Source organism: Motacilla alba, chromosome 10, assembly GCF_015832195.1.
Source record: "Motacilla alba alba isolate MOTALB_02 chromosome 10, Motacilla_alba_V1.0_pri, whole genome shotgun sequence".
NCBI classification, from domain to species: Eukaryota; Metazoa; Chordata; class Aves; order Passeriformes; family Motacillidae; genus Motacilla; species Motacilla alba.
In genome coordinates this window covers 8,685,127-8,705,242 of record NC_052025.1, presented here as the reverse complement: position 1 = coordinate 8,705,242, position 20,116 = coordinate 8,685,127, and the positions used below count along the sequence as shown (strand labels likewise).

Genomic DNA, 20,116 nt, shown 5'->3' with positions numbered 1-20,116 from the left:
AAAGCTATTACTTCCCTAACAATGTCATCAGAGCTTTTTAGAAGACACGCATTTCAGTGGTACTCTTCTTTCAATAAAAGCACATAGCACCTATCAAGCAATAATATGGAATTTACATATCTTCAGAGGTCATCTTTACAAAATGTTACTGACTTGCAATCATATAGATGTAGAACAAACTGTTCCTTTTACTGAACTATTCATTGAAAGGAATTCCTAGGAATTCCTTTCAATTTTCCAGTCCAAAGGCACTAGAGAAATAACACAGCTCCCAGTGAGAATTATTTGTGCACTGTTAAAGCAGTCTGGGGGGATCAGACCTTTGGTACATCTTCACATGAGTGCTGGTAGAGAAACCCCAGACCGGATGATTAATACAAGCTCCTAATTCAGACTGCTGTGATTTGTGCACTAATAACGGACCAACGGATTACACTTAGGAAGGTTTTCCAACCTAGACTACTTTCTTCTGCTATTTCAAGCAGGCTGTTAATAAATAAAGCCTGTTAATAATGCAGTGTGACTCTCCTACACAGAGCACCTGCTGAGTGTGATTTACCTTGGGCTGAATTGCCTCTTTCTGGCTAACAAGCTGAGACCTCAGGATGAGAACTTCTTCTTTGCGTACTTCAAGCTCTTCGCTGACCGAGGTCAGCTGGTCCAGGAGGACTCTGTATGCTGGGGCACCAGGAGCAGTCACCTCTGGAGCTCGTGTCTCTGTGAGGGCCTTCTGCAGCTCATTCAACTCGTTCTTCAGTTTTTTATTCTCAGATTCAAGTTCTTGACGCTGCAAGAAACAGGGACAGCTCTGTCACCCACCATCACTGCAACAGGTAACCCACGGGTACAAAACTATGGATAGAAATGGTAAAAATGATGTGTAGCTGCAAGAAATCCATCAATCTTCCCTGTTTCCCTGGCCCCTTGACTATGGTCAATAGTGGCTAGGAGGATTTCACCAACAGGACTAATCTTCTGTCTGAAATGCCAAACCAGAGCACACTCACGTTGACGGGGTCTCTGTGGTCAGGATGACCCCAAGATGTGTTAGAGAGTCTCTTTTTCCCAGCCCAGCAGCTGAACGAGGAGTCAGGACTCCTTGTCCATGGTTTTCACAGTTGTTTATAATCTCTTATCTAGTACATTCTTTCTCTGACCTGCCGAGGTCTGTTCAGCAGGTCAGCCCAAGGCACACTGCCCGCCTTCAGAGCAGTGCTGTCTTTTTATACTAAAAACTACGTGTACTTTATTTACAATAATTTTCCAATACCTATCACTTATGTTAGACAGTCCATCTCTACATCAATCCAAAAGTGCCACCATCACCCAAAAGATGGAGGCTAAGAAGAAGGACAAAGAAGAACAAGGCATGCCCAAATTCCTCCATCTTGGCTGCCGAACCCCATTCTAAAAACCCCAAAATTCTACTTTTCACCCTGTGACAAACCAACTATCATTCTACTTAAACTTTCGCAGCTTGTAAATCTTCATATAAGGTTGGTAATTTTCTCCATGGGTTAAAATCAAAGGCATGGGGGTCTTGGGCTCTGTGCCAAGGTCTCTGAGCCCCTTGCCAGGGGCTCGAGCCATCCCGGGCAGCCAGAGGGATGTCCTGGGTTCCGACATCACATGAATCAGGCAGATTTGATGGCAAACAGAATAGCCAATTTCTTTTTCCTCTTATTTTCCCCTTATCAAAAAAAAAAAAAAAATTTCACAACAAATAGTGGTCAGTAGGCTAAGAAAATTCTGCATCACTATTAGGAAATATTTTTAGTTTTAGTGGTCTAAGATAGGTAGTAATTTAAATAATGTTTCTGAAAAAGAGACTTACATTTATCACTATTTTTGCTCAAATTAACTTGCAAGCTATTGCAAGTGTTTTGCAAACACTTGCAAAACTAAGTGTTTTAACAGAGAACTCTCCCCGCTTAGGGGATCTTTTTTGTTTTGCATCCCCAGCCACACATTCTACATCTCAAAAAGAGCAGTCCTACAATGAAATGACTGCTGGGGAATATTTGTTCTAATTTCTCCAGCTCCTATTTGGAAACAGAAGGGCTGATGTAATTCTCTTTGCCAGCACATACAACTGGTGGCAAGAGTCCTACTAGAAAAAACCCAGAGACCTCTGTTTTAGAATTACCTTGAGCGACTCATACTCCAACTCTGCACCTCTTATGGGAGGCCTTTCTTCCTCCTATGAACGAATACAAACAAGTGTGAAAACTAAAAATCCTTCACTGAGGTAGGAAAACAAAAGAGAACTCAAATTATTTTCCTTTAAAATTGTAAAACACTCATTCTGATACAGCTAACTGCTGTAGTTTGAATTTTGGCATTGTCTCCTTTACTTCTGAGTTTATGACACATAATTGGTTAATATTAATAAAATCACGTACTGTCACTGGCAATGAAACAGAGCCAAACAAACCCCAGCATGCTAAAGAAATTCACTGGTAGAAATGTAATAAGAAACAATTGCCAAAACTGGTTTCATAATTTTTTAAAAACTTAAGGAGACCAAACCCAGAGAATTTACATTACAATCAGCTAAGGTGTCTAAGCCCAGTGCTTTGGCTATACATCCTGGTTGAAACACTTCTTCTGCCTAAAATGAACAATTACCAATTCTCCCCATCATTTAGTCGATTTCCTTACGGCTATTCCTTAATAAAAACAGCCTTCCAGTCTTTTTTTTTTTAAGCAAAGTCCCAAGCACATTTTGTTCCTGTTGTCTTCCATCAGAGGATCTCAAGGACCTTGGAAAACTAAATTACCAGTCCCTAGAACTAAGCACCAGTACGAAACTTGTCATTAAACAAAGCAAGTGCTAGAGGAAGATAAAGATTTAGTGAAAGCCAGTCAGCATTCACAGAGCTACTGCTTCACAAGAAGGGACACTCTGGTGTCAGCATTTGATCAGCTGCAAGGAGTCCACCTTAGCTTTAGCACGGAGAGCCTGCTCTTCCTTTCTGTCCAGTTCATCCTGCAGGGACTGCTTTTCCTGCTCCAGTTCTGAAACCCGTTTCTGCAGCTTGAGGAACAGAGACATGTCCAGCGCTGCTTTTTTCTCACTAGGCTCCTGCTTCAGAAACAACAGAGGGAAGTCAAGAAGTATTCCTCTTCCACAGCACAAGGAAGCACAACAGTGAGTAAAGATGGGAAACAGACTGGGGAAAGAGAGGAACACAGAAATGTTACTGATTCTGAGCATTGACTACCTAAAATATTTCATCAGCTATCAAACACTATTTTAAAAAAGGATTTACTAGTAGAAAATGTTTCTATGCCTAAAACCTAGCAAAAGAAAGCACTAGGCACTACCTAGCAGGCAGGAGGTCTATAACTAAGCATACCTTATAGTCTTACTTGTTTGAAGGGGGGAAAAGTAGAAAAAAGAAAAAGTTTGTGGTTAGACTCACCTGGAAACAACTGTAAATAAGGGCTTTTTTGTGTGTTGGTTTAGTTTTCAATGATTTCTGTAGTAAGTTCTTCAGCTAAAGAGAAATCTCTCTGGCGATTTGAAGGTTAGTGAGATGTGACACAAAAAATTGGTAACAGAAAATATATTTTATGCTTTTTCCCTTTTATTGTGCTAATTATACAGCCTGTTCTGAGCCTAATTCATCAGCTTCTTCACTATTTTCTGGGCAAGGACTAGTGTTTGCAATCTGAAGGTGCGTTAGAAATTGTCCATCAGCCTTTTTGTACTTAATGTACTGAGAAGATCAAAGTATTTACTATGAACTGTACCATAAAATTTTAAAGCCTATAAAAGGAACTAGAAAATTAATATTAATGACTGTAGCAGACAAGCAAGCACAGCCATTTCCACTTCATATCCTTTTACTGTTGAGGGGAAGAGTCATAAACCACACCAACAGCTCAGGCAAAAGGAAAGAGATTTTTGAATTTTCTGGCTTTACTCATTTGCCTTGAGGTGGGCCTGATTTTTTAACGTGGTTTTGTAAAATTAATCTATATTGTTAGTTTACAGTCAGAACTGGAGAATGCTGAGGGGTTAAACAAAAATAGTACTGCATTCATTCACACTCTTGTGTGAGTTCATTTCTTCATTCATACTCTAAAACCCAAACCTGGCTCTGGAACAGCAATTCAGTGAGTCTATCAGCCAAAGGAAAAGCTGGCACTTGGCTTATATGTGACATCCCACCACATGGAGTTGCACTGTCCTTCTCCTGACTACCCTTGAATGTAGGAGCATCATCCTGAAACCATTACGCAAAGTGAGAAATGTAAGTGGGAAGGCAAATGATGACAGAGTGCACAGAGAGGCTGTGCCAGCCCCAGTGTGTCAAGACATTTGCATCCAGAGGAGAAAATAATCCTCCGTGGAGGCTTTCCAAAGCAGCTCTGACAGCCTGTCAAAAGCTGCTCTGGAGATCCCTAACCCAGGCAGAGGGCACCCAGGGTGTGCTGTGCCTGGCTCACAGTAAAGGAGATGCACAGAGAAAACTTTCCTGAGTTAAAGTGCCAAGCATAGGCAGACCTCCACCCTGAGAGCTCTGTGTTCGCAGTCCCACTGTGATGGGATGGGCTGAAAGGGGGAATTATCTTTGAAACTATTAGCAATGGCTTGGAGTTGCACCACAAATTATTTATGGTTATTATTCATTAGCTGAATGAAGTTATCTTTCTGAACATTTTTTTAACATCTTCCTGATCATTTTTCCAAACACTCTGGGATTTGTATTGCTGCATATGCAAAGGAAACTCCCATTCTGGGAGTTTGATTCCTCTCTTTGTAACAGAGAAAACCTGATCCAACATGAATTTCTCACCCCCAACAGGAAACTCATTCCATGTAGCTACTAAGGATGCAGATTGCCATTTTAAATCATTGACTATACAGCAGGCAGGCTCCTCAGGAAGTCTCACTGGTTCTCTGAATTCCCACTTTGGCCTGAATAAGTGATTGTGCTTACCAACACTGACAACCAAATGTTTCACAGATGTAAATCAGCTAGATCATCAAGTATCTACTCTATGCTCCTTGTAACACAAGAAAAATTCAAAGCATACTTTGACAGTCTTTGTACACAGGATCATAACTAAGGAATAAGTGTTCTCTAAAAGGAAACAGAGAAAGTTGGATTAAAGCTTTAGATATCTCAGTATAAGGATATGGTGCTCAGAAGCACTTATGGAAAAAAAGAGAAAGGAATGAGATCAACCACGTATCAGTGAAAAGTTGTGGGGGATTTTTAACATTACCTCCATCCTTAGTGGTAAGTCTTCTGCTTCTGTGATCTCAGAGCTGAAAGTATATTCAGACTCATTGCTGCTGTGAGTTGAGTCCGTTCTTTTGTGCCCAGGCTTGGGGATGCTCTGAAGTGCAAGTGGAACAAATCAGTACCAGTACATGGTTTTCTCTGTGACTGTCTCTTCACAACCTTTAGTTTAGCTTTATAATAGTTGGTGTTATGTCACAGTTATCAAAATTAATAGGAAATATTTTTTACTCTGGTCTCTCCAAAGAACTAAAAGCCTATGAGGTACAGTTAGCACTCAGCTCCATGAAGACAGGTCAGACCTACACCACCAAGGATTGCTGCAGAAAGCAGAACCAAGCAAGGATGCAGCACTTTGTGGGAAAGAAACATTCAATTTACAGGAAAGCACAGGCAGCAACTTTTCAACTTCCTAGACATTCTATTGAGGAATACTTTATATTCCTGCCACATAAAACACTCCTAGGACTACTTAACATTTATCACTGGATGAAGATGGCTCAAACAACCCCAGCAGATGTGAATAACTTGAAGGCAAAATAAGGGTGGACAGCACAAGTAATACCACCAGGAAAGTCACAGCAGAAATTTAGCCTTCTTCACAAATGTGACAATTTATTTTTTTTTAATCAACAACAAATTTTAAATGTATTTGTTTTGGCTGAACTAATCAAAATAAACAGGATTTTAAAAGGACAAATTCTCCTTTCAAGTACAGGTCACCAACACATGCAGCTGACAGCACTTACCAACTTATCCCACTACACTCTGCCTAAGCCCAGCTGTAAACAGCTTTTGATTTCTCAGCTGTGGAGCCACTTACCACCATCAGGTTCATTTCATCCTTGAGGTCATCGTAGCGCTCCTCCAGGCGGCTGAACTCATTCAGCAGGTTCTGGTACCGTAACCGTTCGTCATTCAGGTCCAGCTCCAGCTGCTTCGTCTCCTCCACCAGCTTCTTCTCCATCGACTCTGCCACAGACAGCAGGGATCCCAAGTGAGAATTCCAGCCCTACCCACCATGCAGGGCATCCATGCAGGAGGTACAGGCCTGTGGCTGCACCAGAGGAACAGCCTGCCACTTGAAGCTGGTGGTTGTGCTTCTCTGGGCAAACATGAAGCCAAAAATACGAAGGGCCAAAGCCTTATTGTGGTAACCACAGAATTGCTCACTCAGAGAAGTTATTTATTCTGCTAATACCTTCTACAGGTGATTCCAGGAGGAAGGAAGAAGGGGCACTAGCCCATTGCTGTGCTACGTAAAGGCAAAATGTGAGGTGCTTTGCACCTCAGGCATCCTCACCCTCCTCATCACAGCGCCATTCATCACAGCCCTCACATCTAGAGTTAAGCTTTCCTGGCTGCTGCCTACACAGTCACAGCAGCCAGAAAAGTTGAAGTGGATAAACTGTATTAAATATCAGAGCTGCCTTTTAAAAATTGAAGTGCTTTGGAACAGTCAACCCCCCTAAAAAAGGCCTTGAACCCTTAGGATTTTGTGGAAATTCAAATGGTAAATAATTCTGATGTTTGCAAGTTCTTTAAAAAAAGAAATTAATGCACAAAAAAGAATGTAAACTAAGGCAAATTAGCCCAAACTATGCAGTAGGGTGTTGCTCTATCAGGTAACATGAAGTAGAGAACCTGAATGAAGAGAGCAGAGCCAACCTGTTATTTCCCTCGCCTGGTCATGGATGCGGCGGTTCAGCTCCTCCTTTTCTGTTTTCAGTAATGAGTTCTGCTCTTTCAGCTCTGATACCAGCTACAGAGACAAAATATTTGACTCAGAATGCAGCTCATCTTTCATCAGTAGCTTTACAACAATGGCAACTTTGTTGTAACAGAAGTTGAAATACTTAAACTGTTCTTCACAAAGTGGAACTGGTGAACTAAGTTGTATCTTCATTTCCAAATTACCACTGATGATTACCCTCTATGTTCTGAACCCCACTTCTCATCAGATGCTAAAATTGCCCTGAAGCACTCCACAGTGCCATGTATTTTTCAGCAAAGTACCAAAGATGTAAATGGCTCATTAAAACAGAAATATTCATAAAATAGTAACATTTGGTAGTTCTACAATAAATTCCTTTGCACCAGGTAACACCAAAATTTAACATCTTGCCTCTGCCCTAAAGCTCAGTGTCACTGCCCTAAAGCTTAAGTGTCACTTAACCTGTGTTCAGGTTTGCCAGGTAATCATTTGTCTCTGATTATGGTTACCATGCATTCACTTTGCTTTATCTATTAATATTTTCCCTTATGCTTATCTGATATTGAAACTTGTCACTGCAGCATCACGTCATGATGGATTGGCTCTTCCAATACTCAAACTTGCACCATTATCAGCAAGTACTCCTGACAGAAATCAGCCTGTTTGATATGTTTGTGGTTAGCAAAGAAAAGGGGTTAGCTGAAACCTGTTGAACTAGGCTGTGCACATGTGCTGAATAGGCTGGCTGTCTGTGTTAGGCAGGATATAGCAGCATCTTTGAATACTGAATGTGGGACAGATTTCTGCTATCTATGTGATTACTCTCTCTAGGCAGGAAAAATGAATGAATTCACTACCTCTAAGTCAGAAGGCTCAAGGATTGGGCTTTGCAAATGCTTTCAGTATCAAAATCAGAATAGATTGGATACATATATTTACATACAATATATGGATTTAGCATGTTCCTCTACCATAGGTGTAGCCACTTAGATACCAAGCCTATTTAGAATTGTACAGCTATAAAAATACAGTAAAAATACCAGCCACGCAAGTGAAACAATTAAGCCTGAGTAGGCAAAACCTGAGTGGACACCAGGCCCCTGCAAATCCTCTCATGCATCTGAGACCCCATACATGCCTGCTCAGTTTCATGTTTGTATTTGTCTGCCCGCTCCTCAATGCTCTTCTTCTCCGACTGCGTCTGGTGCAGCTCCTTGCGGAGCTTGGCAATCTCCTCCTGGAGGCTGAGGACACGGTTGGTGGCGTTCTTGGCCTCCTCCTCACTCGTCCGCAGCCTCTCCACGTCGCTCCGCAGCTTCTCCGTCTCCGTACTGTACGTGATCTCCAGGTTGTTCATCTTCTCCAGCAGGGATTTGTACTCTTTGTTCTGTGCAAAACACAACACAGACAGAGCAGTTGTCAGAGAAGTTCTGGTTTAAGGGAGCCTTTTCCTTCCCTACAGAATATACCCAGACATGGGAGCACAGGAGCAGCTTCCCCATTGCAAAAAGGTTTTGGTCTGGTTTTGCAGAATTGCTTAGCGAGGTGACAGAACAGTCCAGTCTCTAAGCCTGCACATCCTAAACTAAAATCAGATGGAGAGCCCACATACATCAGACACGATCACCTTCCCCCAAAACAGAGCAACTGACGTGCTTCAAACGCAGTGCTGGCGTTAAGCGAGTGGGAGTTTTTCTCAGTTCTGCTGAGAGGAACAAGTGGATGTTTGACTGCTCCAGTTCTGCTGTGGCCTCCCCTTCTCTCCTATCACCGTTCTTCGTCAGAAAAGAGAGCCGAGCCCTTACAATGACAATGCAGTGCACTCTGTGAATGCCCACGGCGCTGAGGAAGGTAACCACGACTTTGACACGCTTTCCCTCAGGCCGGGAGCTTTTTTACCTGCTCATCGATTTTCCGCTGCAGCTGCATGATCTTGTTCTCCAAGCCAATGTGGAGCTTCTTGTAGCGCTCCACGGAGCGGGCCTCTATCTTCAGCTTCTTGAGCTCCCTCTTGGCCATCATGCGGCGGTAGCAGCACTGCAGGTACACGATGGCCCGCAGCGTGCGGCGGTAGCGCCGCCGGGCCAGCCAGCCCCTCACGTGCTTCTGGATGACCACGGACTTGTGCTCCCGCAGCATCTGCAGGTGAGAAAACACACGGAAAACACGGGGGTTAGAGCTCCAAAGTGCACCTCTGCAGGTACACAGAACCCTGTAATGATGGACACCTTCGCCTGCTGAAGAGAAACTTCTGGGGAAGAGCAGCAGGAAATGGAGTAACTTTAATTTACAAATAAAAGAAGAGGAAAAGAAGACTGGAACAAGGACAACAATGAGTAAAATGAAAAGCAACCAGAGCAAAGCAACCAGAAAAACATTACAAAAAGAACTGGAGGCACATGGAAGCACCAGGCATTCCTTTGTGTTGAGGTCAGAGCTCAGCTAATTGCAAAAGTATATGGTACCTGTTGGCAAGATTACACATATAATCTTCTTTTTTTTTTAACTGCATCTTTATCTTGAAACACTTTAGAATCATTGACATATGCTGCATAGAGTTCATCAATACAAAGTCCAAAATTACCACATTTGATATGCAATGCAGTCAGTACTGCATTTCCCAGAGGAAATCGTAGCAGCTGTTAAGAAGTCAGAAGCTTTTGGTTTGTTTGTGTTATTTTGTTTTGGGTGTTTTTTGTTGCCTTTTTTGGCATATCTTAGGCTTGCCAGCATGAAAAATTTTCGTCTCTTCTAATAAGAAATTTATAGTGTAGTAATTAGAATTTATTTATTTTATGGCAGAAATTTCAAGCATAGCTTTGAGGTGTAAAAAAAAAAAAATCCATATTATTAAAAAAAAAAATCTGTAACATTAACCAGTCACGTGTGTTAGCCAGAGAGTTGAGAGTTCAGCTTAGAAGTGTCTACCACTTGTTTTTGGATCCTTCACCCACTAATTCAATCACAGATCGCTCAGGTCTGGAACCCCTGAATTCAAATAGATTACATGAGATATGCATGGAGAGCCTGCCCAAATCCACAAGGCTTGCCAGCACCCTGAGAGCTTCAGAGTTCACTTAATAAAGCTTCTGCAAATAAAACAGTTTATTCCAAAGAACAAAATTATTCAGGGTTTCATGTTAATGCTCAGAACTGATAGTTTAAATATCATAGGCAGTTCACATTCTTACACTGATTTACCACAAAGCTGATAAGACAAACTAGTCAGGTAACAGTAATTTTATTTTCTTTTAGACTGCTTAGCAAATGAACTGAAATGTGTTGGAAGGATTACAGTTCCAGATCAATGAATTTAAAATTCACTGGCAAGACTATAATACATACAAACTTTCTTCCTTAGCATTTATTTCTGAATTAAAAATGAGACTGGAAATCCCAGCACTCACTTGCTCAGCACGCCAAGGTAAGGAAGCAGCTCTCTGAAAAGCACAGCAAGGTCAAAAGCCAAAGTCCTCCTGACTGCATGCCATGCAGCTGGCATTCCTGCCTCCTCCTTACACATTTTCTGGAATACTTTCAGGTTCCCATCAGGTGCCTAAACACTGGAATACAACCAACTTTCAACAATTTTCACCTCAAGTCTGAAAGCAACAAACCCTGTAAAATACCTCCATGGCACAGGGATGGTCCTCATCTGCCAGGGAATCCTCGCATCCATGCAATCCAGTGAGGAAACTCCAAAGCCACTCCAAAGTACAGTGAGAGGATCAGGACAGTTACTTCATCTACCAGGTATATCCCAGGAAAGCTTATGTCAAAGCTATGGGGGAACTAGACTCCTTGTCCAGCTGAGAAGCACATTGCAACGTCTCAGGAAGGAGCTTTCCCCAGGATGGTGAAACAGGTGATTCAACCATATTAAATTCCTCGTACTGCCCACGTGACTCAACAGATGCCCTCTCTTCCTACAACAACAACAGGTCCCTTTCACAATCCTAAGGAACAACACGTGTAGCACACATTACTGCAGCCAGGGCTCAGCCCAGCTGTGCTGTCACAGGGCAACCTTTCGGTTTCACTCGCCTGCAATCATCACCAACTCCACAACAACCATGTTTACCTTCCCTCTCTGGCCATCCTGTACCCTCAGCTTGGGTAAATTCCCACCTTGGGAGGACAAGACAAACACAGCACACCGCAGGGGCACCTGTCAGACTGTCATGTTTTACTGCAGAGAACAATTCACAGCTCGAGGGGGATCCTCCTGACAGGCAGGTCTGACCACCCCTTCCAGGGACTCCTCCAGAAACCTGCCATCTCTATTAGGAGGGAATATAACAGGTTTATTAAACTGTGCTACAAGCCAGATGGGCTGTGTATTACTCACATGACTAACAAGGCATAGAGAAATAACTCCCATCTTCCTGAAGATTTTAGGCCACCTACTGCTGTGACCCAGGTGTCACTTTGTCACATCTGTCAGACCACTGTCAAAAACACATCTTGTTTAACATCACAAATATAGTCTGTAATAACAAGAATGCTTAGAGCTCCAACAAAAAGGCAAGTGGATATCCACAATAAAGAACAGCCAAGTCAACCACAAGTCAACTACTAAGAAATTCTTATCACGGTTTATTTTTTTTCAACTTTGTGGTTAGTTTATGTTACAATACTACACATGTGACTATGTAGCAAGTTTAATACAAATGAAAAATATAAAAACTTCAAATACAAAAGAGAAAGGTATGGTACATAAGCATCAGATGGCTTTTGGCTGCATGCCCTTAACGTTTACATGCTTGGGAAGACAAATCCCTTGGCTATTTTTTCAGTGAAATACAGGCTGACTTTTGAGCCTGGTTAAAACAGTTCTTGTAGAGAAAAGTGCTATGAAACATGTCAGCACTTTGCAGTTTGAATCATAGTGAAAACCAAATTCTAATTTTTCAATTGAATAATTTATTATCAAGCACATTCCGGAAACTATTACCAATATCGCCAGGATGGGGTTATATCAATTTATCCCCACACCAAAACCAACATACATTAAAAAAAATAAAAACCACTCCACCCGTGGATAACTTTCAACATCCAAATTTTGTGGGAATCTCTTTGCTAACATAATTCCATAAGCCATTTTAGAACCGCTGAAACTAGGGATGGGAAAGGACCAGTAGTGAGTGCATCACTGATGTAAGCAATACTGATTTGGACTCACTGAGACAGATTAAAGCAAGGCCATTTTCCGTATTTATTTTAAGTGCCTCAACATTCTATATAACCAGTGAAAAAGTCAGAAATGCTGTAAATCTCTGTTGGACTCTCCACTGGCTGCACTGAAAGTCTAAGAACATCTATATTAGATGACAATGAGAATACATCCACAATGACAAGTTGATGGCAATGTTAGATATTTCTAATTTCCAGGTGCTGTTCCTTAATCCATGCTCTGCTATTTTCTCTGTGCATCACAACTAACAGCATGCACACAAAACATTTCAGATTCCCAAGATGACACCACAGAGAAGCTTTGTCCTGAAAGCGTGTGGAAATGAAGGTAGAGTGAAGAAGCACATTGTGACTTCTTACCATTTGGTACTTGTTTCTGACCATGTAGCCTCTCAGGAGAGCCTGAAGAGCAATAGTAGCATCTCGCATGCACTGGTACCTCTTGCGGACCACGTACATGCGCTGGAACTTCTGAATGGTGATGGCAGCTCGTGTTCTCCGCAGGAACTTGGCATAGCTGAGGAAAAGATCACAAACAGCACCTGTAATTATGTGATTGAATGCTTGGGGGTTTTTTTAATAGCCTGTATTTTTAATTTCTTCTTAGTGTTGTCAGTGACACAGTGTATTTACTTGCTAGTCTGCTGTGTGGCAGTACAACAGAATGAAAAATTAACAGAAACTTTGCAAAGATTTACAGGGAAATGTTTTCACTTCCTCTAAGAACTGCACTATTCAACTGACAAGGTAAACTCTGCTTAATTACTCATCACTTCTTCTCCAACTTTAAAGCTGTTTCCACTACATCATCTTCCAGATCTACTCTCCTAACCTCCACTAGTAGAAAATGTTTGCTTGTTCTTGGCTATTGCAGTAAGACAATTACAAAGCATCATGACATATGCCTCTTTCTGAGGGTTGGTTATTACAGCCTTCATCACCACCCTGTCTTTGAACAATACCACCTGTACTCCTGCTCTTCTCTCCGGCCTCATGGCCATCCCTCAGAAGTCAATCCAAACAAATCACAGACTGATGAATGTCCCTTTAGAGCTGCACCCTGGATGAGGAACGGCTTCTCCAGCAGGACAGACCCAGCTGGGAGGGCACACGGAAACTGGGCAATAAGGACTCAGACAGTCCTGCTTTACCTCACCTGCAACATATCTCCTTAGTACTACTTGTTTTCTGCATCATAGAGCCAGGGTGCTACTGTCCTCTCAGAAAGGTCAAAACCAGTCAGGACAGACACACTCATTATATTCCATTTCCTTCATTTCCCTGGAAAATCATCTCCTCTCAGGCAGCATAGGAAGGCGAGAACGAATGTATCACATTTAAATGCCCTGGTCACAGGGCTCTGGACTGGGGCTGGGGTGGCATTTGCCCTGAGCAGTGCTTACCATCGTGCCTGGTACCCTCTGACATGTCTCTGGATGGTGATGGCAGCCTTCCTCATCCGCATGTACTTCTTCCTCATCAGCCAGCCCCGGATGGTCTTTTGGATGCGGATACAGGCAGCTCTCAACTTATCTGCCCTTATTTTTTCCAGGTAGGCTACTTGACCAGCCCGGAAAAATATTTTTGTCTTACCAAACTGGTACTTATCCTTGTCCTATTTTCAAAGGTAAAAAGAGGATAAGTTACAGCATTAAGTGTTAGTGCATAAAAAAAGGCATGAAGGGCTAAATGAAAGCACAGTTAGTAAAGAGGCAAAATTATCTGTGTAATATTTTGGGTAATCTGAGACTTAAATTAAAGTGGAGAAGGGTATTTTCTCTGTATGATTCTGTTAAAAATTAATATAATAAGGCCACAAGCATGACCCAAAGGGGCAATGTGAGATTTTTGCTTAGATGATAATGCTACAAAGATAATAACATGGAAGGCTACAGGAGGTGACAAAGGGGCCCAGAGGATGAAAGCAATACAGGCAGTGCACATGTACAATTTTCTGCTTAAATTGTAGCTGACCCCTCTGAACGGTCCATCTTCAACCACATTACACAGTGCAAACAAAGCAGCTGGGGCTCCAGACATGTACAAATCACTTATTGTGTCAGGACTAGGGCAGAACAAAGCATGCTGCTGCTGCTCAAACACATCTGAAATTTCAGAACTGAACCAGGAAGAGAATAATATTTTATGTCTACAGGCTGCAGTACTCAGGGAAAAACTGAGAATATAGAAAGGCACGCTGAAAAAAAATTGATTTTGTAGGCTGTTTGATTCTAAGTTGAAAGGAACAGCAGTAAAAGAGCTACAGGATCCATTTGTGGTTTAGTATTTTGTAAAGGTACTAAAATAGTGTGTCTTATGAGGGAGTAAGCGACACTGTCTCTATTCCTGCAGATTCCAAATGCTCTCAGCACTAAGTCCAGTACCTGAATCAGCTTCTCCAGGACATTTTTACACGTCTGCTTTCGGTCCCCAAGGACATCTCTCTGCTTCATCAGGACCCGGTAACGGCTGAAGAACTCTTGGTAGGTCCACCTGTCCCAAAAGCAGAGCGTCAGTGCCAACAATGACCATTGCCTTAAAAAGAACTGCAGCTGGAAGCAATCCAAAGAGAGCAAACACACCTGGAGGGGAAGCCAGCGGCACTGATCCGGATGGTCTCCAGGACACCACAAGCTCTCAGCTGCTGCACTGCCCGCTTTTCATCAAACCTAGGTAGGAACAAAAGGGGGATGTGGGACTAGGCTTGCATTATCTGGGGTCCTGGTTGTGTGCACACTCAGAAGAGGAGTGGCACAGTGGGGTGCAGGGTGGGCGTGATGGGTGCTCCTGAAACTCAGGGGTAATTGAAGACAGCCTGGCTGGAGAACAGTCTAAGCCCACTGGCACTTCCTGCTGGCCAGCACAAGAGATACAGGAGCCTTTGTGTGCCTGGGCTTTGAGAAAAACTCTAAGCAAGTTCATACATGAAAAAAAAAAGAAAAAAAGAAAAAAGGCTTTGGAATCTGAAAAAGCAAATTCCAGTAAATGTAAAAGGAGCTCAAGGAGTGAAAACCCCAGTTACTTCAACATTTTCTTTGCCAGCAATTTTAGAATTTTTGTCTCATGTATCACCATAACCAAAAAAATGGCATCAGGAAGCATTTCTCCCTCTATTCATCCCCAAACATCTCCTGCTGTAGCACACATACACACATACACACAGAGTGAATTCATAACCAGAGAAAGGTGACACAGCACTTCACTCCTGAGTGAGCAAGGTTCAGCAGAGCCTTGATCCTCAGTGGCCTTGGGCAATCCCCTCCCAACACAGGCTCCTCAAACCCCACAGGAACTGGCATCTTACGTGAATGGAAACTTGAAGTCATTTGGCTTAATGCAGCGCACATAGTGTGGAGTTGTAGCATTCAGGGTTTCCATCAGCAGATGAAGAGAGTTTCGAAACTTTTGGAAAAAAAAGAAAGAAAAAAATGGTCAGGGAATAGCCTGAACAAGCTCAGTCATCTTGGAGATAACCTCAGAAAACAGACCTGGATTTGCATGCTTTTAATTTAATTATGGCAAAGATATGTGTACGTATTTAATGTTTGGCCACTGATAACTGGAACCAAGTTTTCTGGGGATTGAATCCCATTTTGGATTTGAGTCAGACAAAGTGGCACATGATCCAAAAATCCCAGTTTAAGATTTTTTCTAAACTTCTCAGCATCTGCGTTAAATTTTTTTTGAAAAGCATCAGTTTGGGGTTTGGCACCATAATAAAAAATGGGCTGCCTCAAACTGTTCCCCACAGTGCCTTGGTAATTAGGGACTGTTTGCACCAAGCTGTAAATCACAATAAGCTGCACCTCTCTCAGAATCACAAGGGATCCCATGAGCCACCAGCACACCTTGAGACCTGTGAGACAGGAGGTGAAGGGAGACATTATGCAACAGAGCTGCATCTTCAAACTCACCTGATGTCCCACAGTTTTCTTATGCTCCTTGCTGGCTTGCCCTGGCCTGGCCTTGGCAGGTTTGACAGGCATTCGAGTCAGAGGCACACGCCCTGAAGGGGCTGCTGATGTGGGGCTGAGCACCTTCTCCTCATCCTGGAATAACTCTGGTAGCAGCTTAAACTGGTGTAACAGCACAAAAAATACACAAAGGGTAAGAATCCAGCAAGCGATTGTACCTGTTTGTGCTTAAGGTTAAATTCCAGGCTCAGCTTTTGTAAGAACTGCATTTTTGGTGAACTTCACAGGGGACAAATGCAAAAAGCAGACAGGCTAAGTGGTATAGTGAATGGGCCATGATTTAATATACCAAAACTTTTCTGAGTTTGATCAGTGAGTCTCCTTCTCAAGATAAAATTCTGATTTTTTTTTCATATAGCAAACAACAGCCACGTGAAACTGTAAGATACCAGCAGCAGTTTCCTAAGCACCAGTTGCAATTATAAACAGCTGCTTTGATCTAAGAAGGAAACGACAGGGTCCTCTCATATTGCAATGGTGCATCAGTCTCCTTTGTGGTTGAGAGGTATCTGGGACACTGAGTAAAGCAGCAGGCAGCAAAGATGATTCCTGCTTTATCACTCCAAATTGAAATAATCAGCTTAACAGAGGAACCATCAGCTGAAAAAACCCCACTAGCCAAATTTATCTGACTGAGATCTACTCCCTGCCAGTGCGAGTGGAAGAAAAACCTGAGATGTCCTTCCAAATACCACACAGGACTTCTGCTTCCCTTTCTCTAATGGCTACAAAATACACTGATACGTAACAGCTGCTCTGAAGTAACTTAAAATTAAAAATAACACCACCAGGTCTTTCTAATGACAACTACAGCTCTTCAGAACCATTGTAAGAGAATCTGAACCTCTCTACCTGTCCATGAATAATTTTATATCTAGCATCTGTGCCCTTTTCCTCAAGAGACAGGAACATTCACTGCTCAGTACTAGAAAGCGCTTGGGCCAAGTACAACCTAAAAAATTTAAAAATTAATTTTGTCTTAGAAAACTTGGTGAGAAGACACAATAACCAGTGGAACACAGTGCACAACAAAACGGCACCTGTGCCCTGTGGCTGTGCCAGATGGGCTGGAAAAGGGCATCAAATGTTCCCCAGCAGCACCCAGCATAACAAAATGACTAAGGATGCTACAAAGGTACCCTAAATTCCTGAACTTAAAAGGAGTATCACAGCTTGGATTGACCTCACCTGAGCTGGTGGAAGAAGGACATTTCCTGAGGGTGATTTACCCTTCTCCTTCCACTGACTCAACACAGAGCTGAGGATGATTGGGGTACCACCTCCTTGTCAGCTGCCTATGATGCAGTGAGTTGGTGTGCACAGGCAGCTGAGATACAGAGCCAGGTGTTTTCGACCTGTTCAGAAACTTATTTGAATATAATATGATGTTCTGAAGCTCCTGATGCTCCCACACACCAGAGTGGGGGTAGGAACAGGGTCCCCATTGTCTCAACTGCAGATGGATGAGTTCTTCTAAGCTGTCCATACCTGAGTCTCATTCTCTTTCTCCAGCCCTGGGAAAATCTGCCTGTAAAAATGGGCAAGTGCATATCAAAGGCACTATTTTCATAGACACTGGCCCAGTAGCAGAAAGGAACAATGTCTGGCCTCTCCAGCACAGCTCAGCAATAGTGGAGCAGTGCTGCAATGATCCAAACTGTGGGACTACTCCTGTTTGGTTTTGGGTTTTAGTACCCCATCAATTTTCTTTGTTTTGCAGAACACTAGGAGTGTTCAAAGAGAGGGAAACACTGATCAAAGGGCAGATAATTCAAATGATAGAAAACAAGCAAGGAAGCATTTCTTCCCTGTAATTTTTTCAGACAACCTAACACACATGCTGCTAACAATCTTACAGATAATTTTTTTCAATACAGAGCCACAACAGAAAATTTCAAGAACCATGCCAGTAGCAAGCATAAAAGCCCAGGACTGTTGTGTTGCTTTCATGATACATGCATGGAAACTGAACTAGCTCACAGAGGTTCTGTGGGTGGATTTACAGAGAAGCCAAAATAAATAGTTGAACTCTACAGTTCCTGCCAAGAGCAGAGTGTGTCATGCACTGTGGAGAGCAAAGAAGCATCCAAGCTGTGAGAGTGGGCATGGGCAGCATGACAGATGATGCATTCAATTTAGAATTACCTTCTGTTGGATGTGCACAGCAAACCCAGAAAACATCACCACCAACAAAATAAAATAAAAATCAGAAATGCAGTTCTACTACAATTACTAGCAAAGAGGCACTGATGAAAAACAAAAATAAAACATTCTTTACACTGGTTTTGGCAAAATGGGGTAAAACCATGTTGGTTTTTAGCGTTTAGACTGAACTGCCTCAAGCTACACTGAGCCTGCCCAAGCTGCTGTCAGGCTCTTACAGCAGCTCTGTCCCCTCTGTCTGTCCCTCAGCACTGGCTGGCATCCCATGGAGTACCCTGTCCCTCTGTCCTGCACAGAGTGGCTGGCTGGCCTCTGCCAGCGCCCCAAAGATGCCACCTGCCTCCCCCTCCACCCCCAGAAACTGGCTTCACTTAAACCACTTCAATACTTCTCCCAGTGGAAAGTCTGCTGTGGTGTTTCATTATACCACATGTTTTAATCATTTAGCTTCATATTATCTGCTCAGAATAGAAACAGAAGAGAAAAATGTTGGTTTTCCTGATAGAATAGCATAATTTTAAATAGCCTGTCCTTGATACCCAGCTTCCTGGGCCATTAGAGCTAGCAAATTCCCAACAGCCACCACTGTGCAATGTCAAGTTAATTGCCTTCACATTTCTGAGAGCACAACCAGCATTTCTGCCATTACCAAACACAGACAATGCCACTGAAGGCCTGTTCTATAATATTCCTTCATGCACTATTTTTCAATTCAGAAGTTATCTTTCATTCACAGATATCAAGGACACAAGACTAAGTTCTGTTTTTTCTCCTTAGGGTCTATATATTTTATTCCTCTCTCATTTTGAACTTGTCTCTCCTTCAGAAATTTTCTGCTCACGCCATAAAAAATAAGCTTCTGTTTTCAGGTTATAAAATTAAGGGCTTAACTGTTAAGCCTTTTTATACCACTATGGTATATCAGAAGTCATTGACATCGCTGCAGAAAATATAGCTAAGTTTTGTGAAAAAGAAACCCCCCTCCCCAAATCCTCTTCACCCCACTCAAAAACCAAACTCAACAAAAGAGCCCCCGAAACAGCAACAACAACACACAAACAGTGAAATTAGTGGCTAAATGGACTGATCTTACATGGAAAAAAAGTTAGGATATAGGACTTTCTAAATTCATACAGATAACCAAGTAAAACACAAACTATGTTCAATTTCAGTTGACCTGATACTAAGGGGGAAATATTTCCTAGGTTTATAAAAAGTTTTCTGTGACCCTTAATTCAAGGACTCTTAACTGCAAAAGAAGAAAAAAAAATCCTTATACTGACCTTACTTGATTTTAGGACCCTAATTTGTTCTTCATAAACTGTGTCTTTATTCTTTTCCAAAAAGCCTTCACACTGATATTCCACCTGAAAGCCATCATTTTACAAAAGAAAGTATTAGAAGTAATAAATAATAATAATTTGCATAGAATTCACCAGCTATAACATTCACATTTAAAACATAATTCTTTTACATACTGAAAATATCAGCTCCCACGTGCATCTTGTTAAATACAGATTTTCCTCAAAGACAGTGCTTTCCAGTAGAACATAGAATATTAAAATAGAGAGAGGAATACTGCTATTGAATTATACCAGACATATTTCACTGCTGAGAGATGCTCATGGCAAGGCAGCACCACAGAATGGTTACTATAAGGGTGAAAAATCAAAGTGTGTGGTGAGCACCTCCTTCCCTGAACCCATCAGGGCTGCAGAGCTGTCAGAAATCCAGATGCAACTGAGAACGAAGTATCTCTCATCTCATTAGCTGAGAGGCAGTAAGTACATCTGCCTGCAGATTATTGTGGAAATGGC

General features: G+C 42.2%; 1 protein-coding gene across 12 annotated transcripts in view; it reads right to left on the bottom strand.

The window, feature by feature from the left end:
• MYO5A (myosin VA) overlaps window positions 1-20,116 on the bottom strand; it is a 90,018-nt gene that overhangs the window by 20,150 nt on the left and 49,752 nt on the right. For 6 of the 12 annotated variants that reach the window (XM_038147298.1, XM_038147303.1, XM_038147304.1 and 3 more), the window contains exons 7-22: window positions 19,583-19,666; window positions 18,282-18,284; window positions 16,077-16,238; window positions 15,467-15,564; window positions 14,745-14,831; window positions 14,547-14,655; window positions 13,566-13,777; window positions 12,523-12,679; window positions 8,869-9,108; window positions 8,108-8,356; window positions 6,924-7,017; window positions 6,079-6,227; window positions 5,239-5,352; window positions 2,942-3,088; window positions 2,147-2,200; window positions 560-787 (exon numbers count right to left, since the gene is read on the bottom strand). In XM_038147298.1, the coding sequence (XP_038003226.1) occupies window positions 560-787; window positions 2,147-2,200; window positions 2,942-3,088; window positions 5,239-5,352; window positions 6,079-6,227; window positions 6,924-7,017; window positions 8,108-8,356; window positions 8,869-9,108; window positions 12,523-12,679; window positions 13,566-13,777; window positions 14,547-14,655; window positions 14,745-14,831; window positions 15,467-15,564; window positions 16,077-16,238; window positions 18,282-18,284; window positions 19,583-19,666 (2,187 nt within the window). The remainder of the gene's footprint in view (window positions 1-559; window positions 788-2,146; window positions 2,201-2,941; window positions 3,089-5,238; window positions 5,353-6,078; window positions 6,228-6,923; window positions 7,018-8,107; window positions 8,357-8,868; window positions 9,109-12,522; window positions 12,680-13,565; window positions 13,778-14,546; window positions 14,656-14,744; window positions 14,832-15,466; window positions 15,565-16,076; window positions 16,239-18,281; window positions 18,285-19,582; window positions 19,667-20,116) is intronic. The other 6 variants (XM_038147299.1, XM_038147307.1, XM_038147309.1 and 3 more) reach the window with 3 other exon arrangements.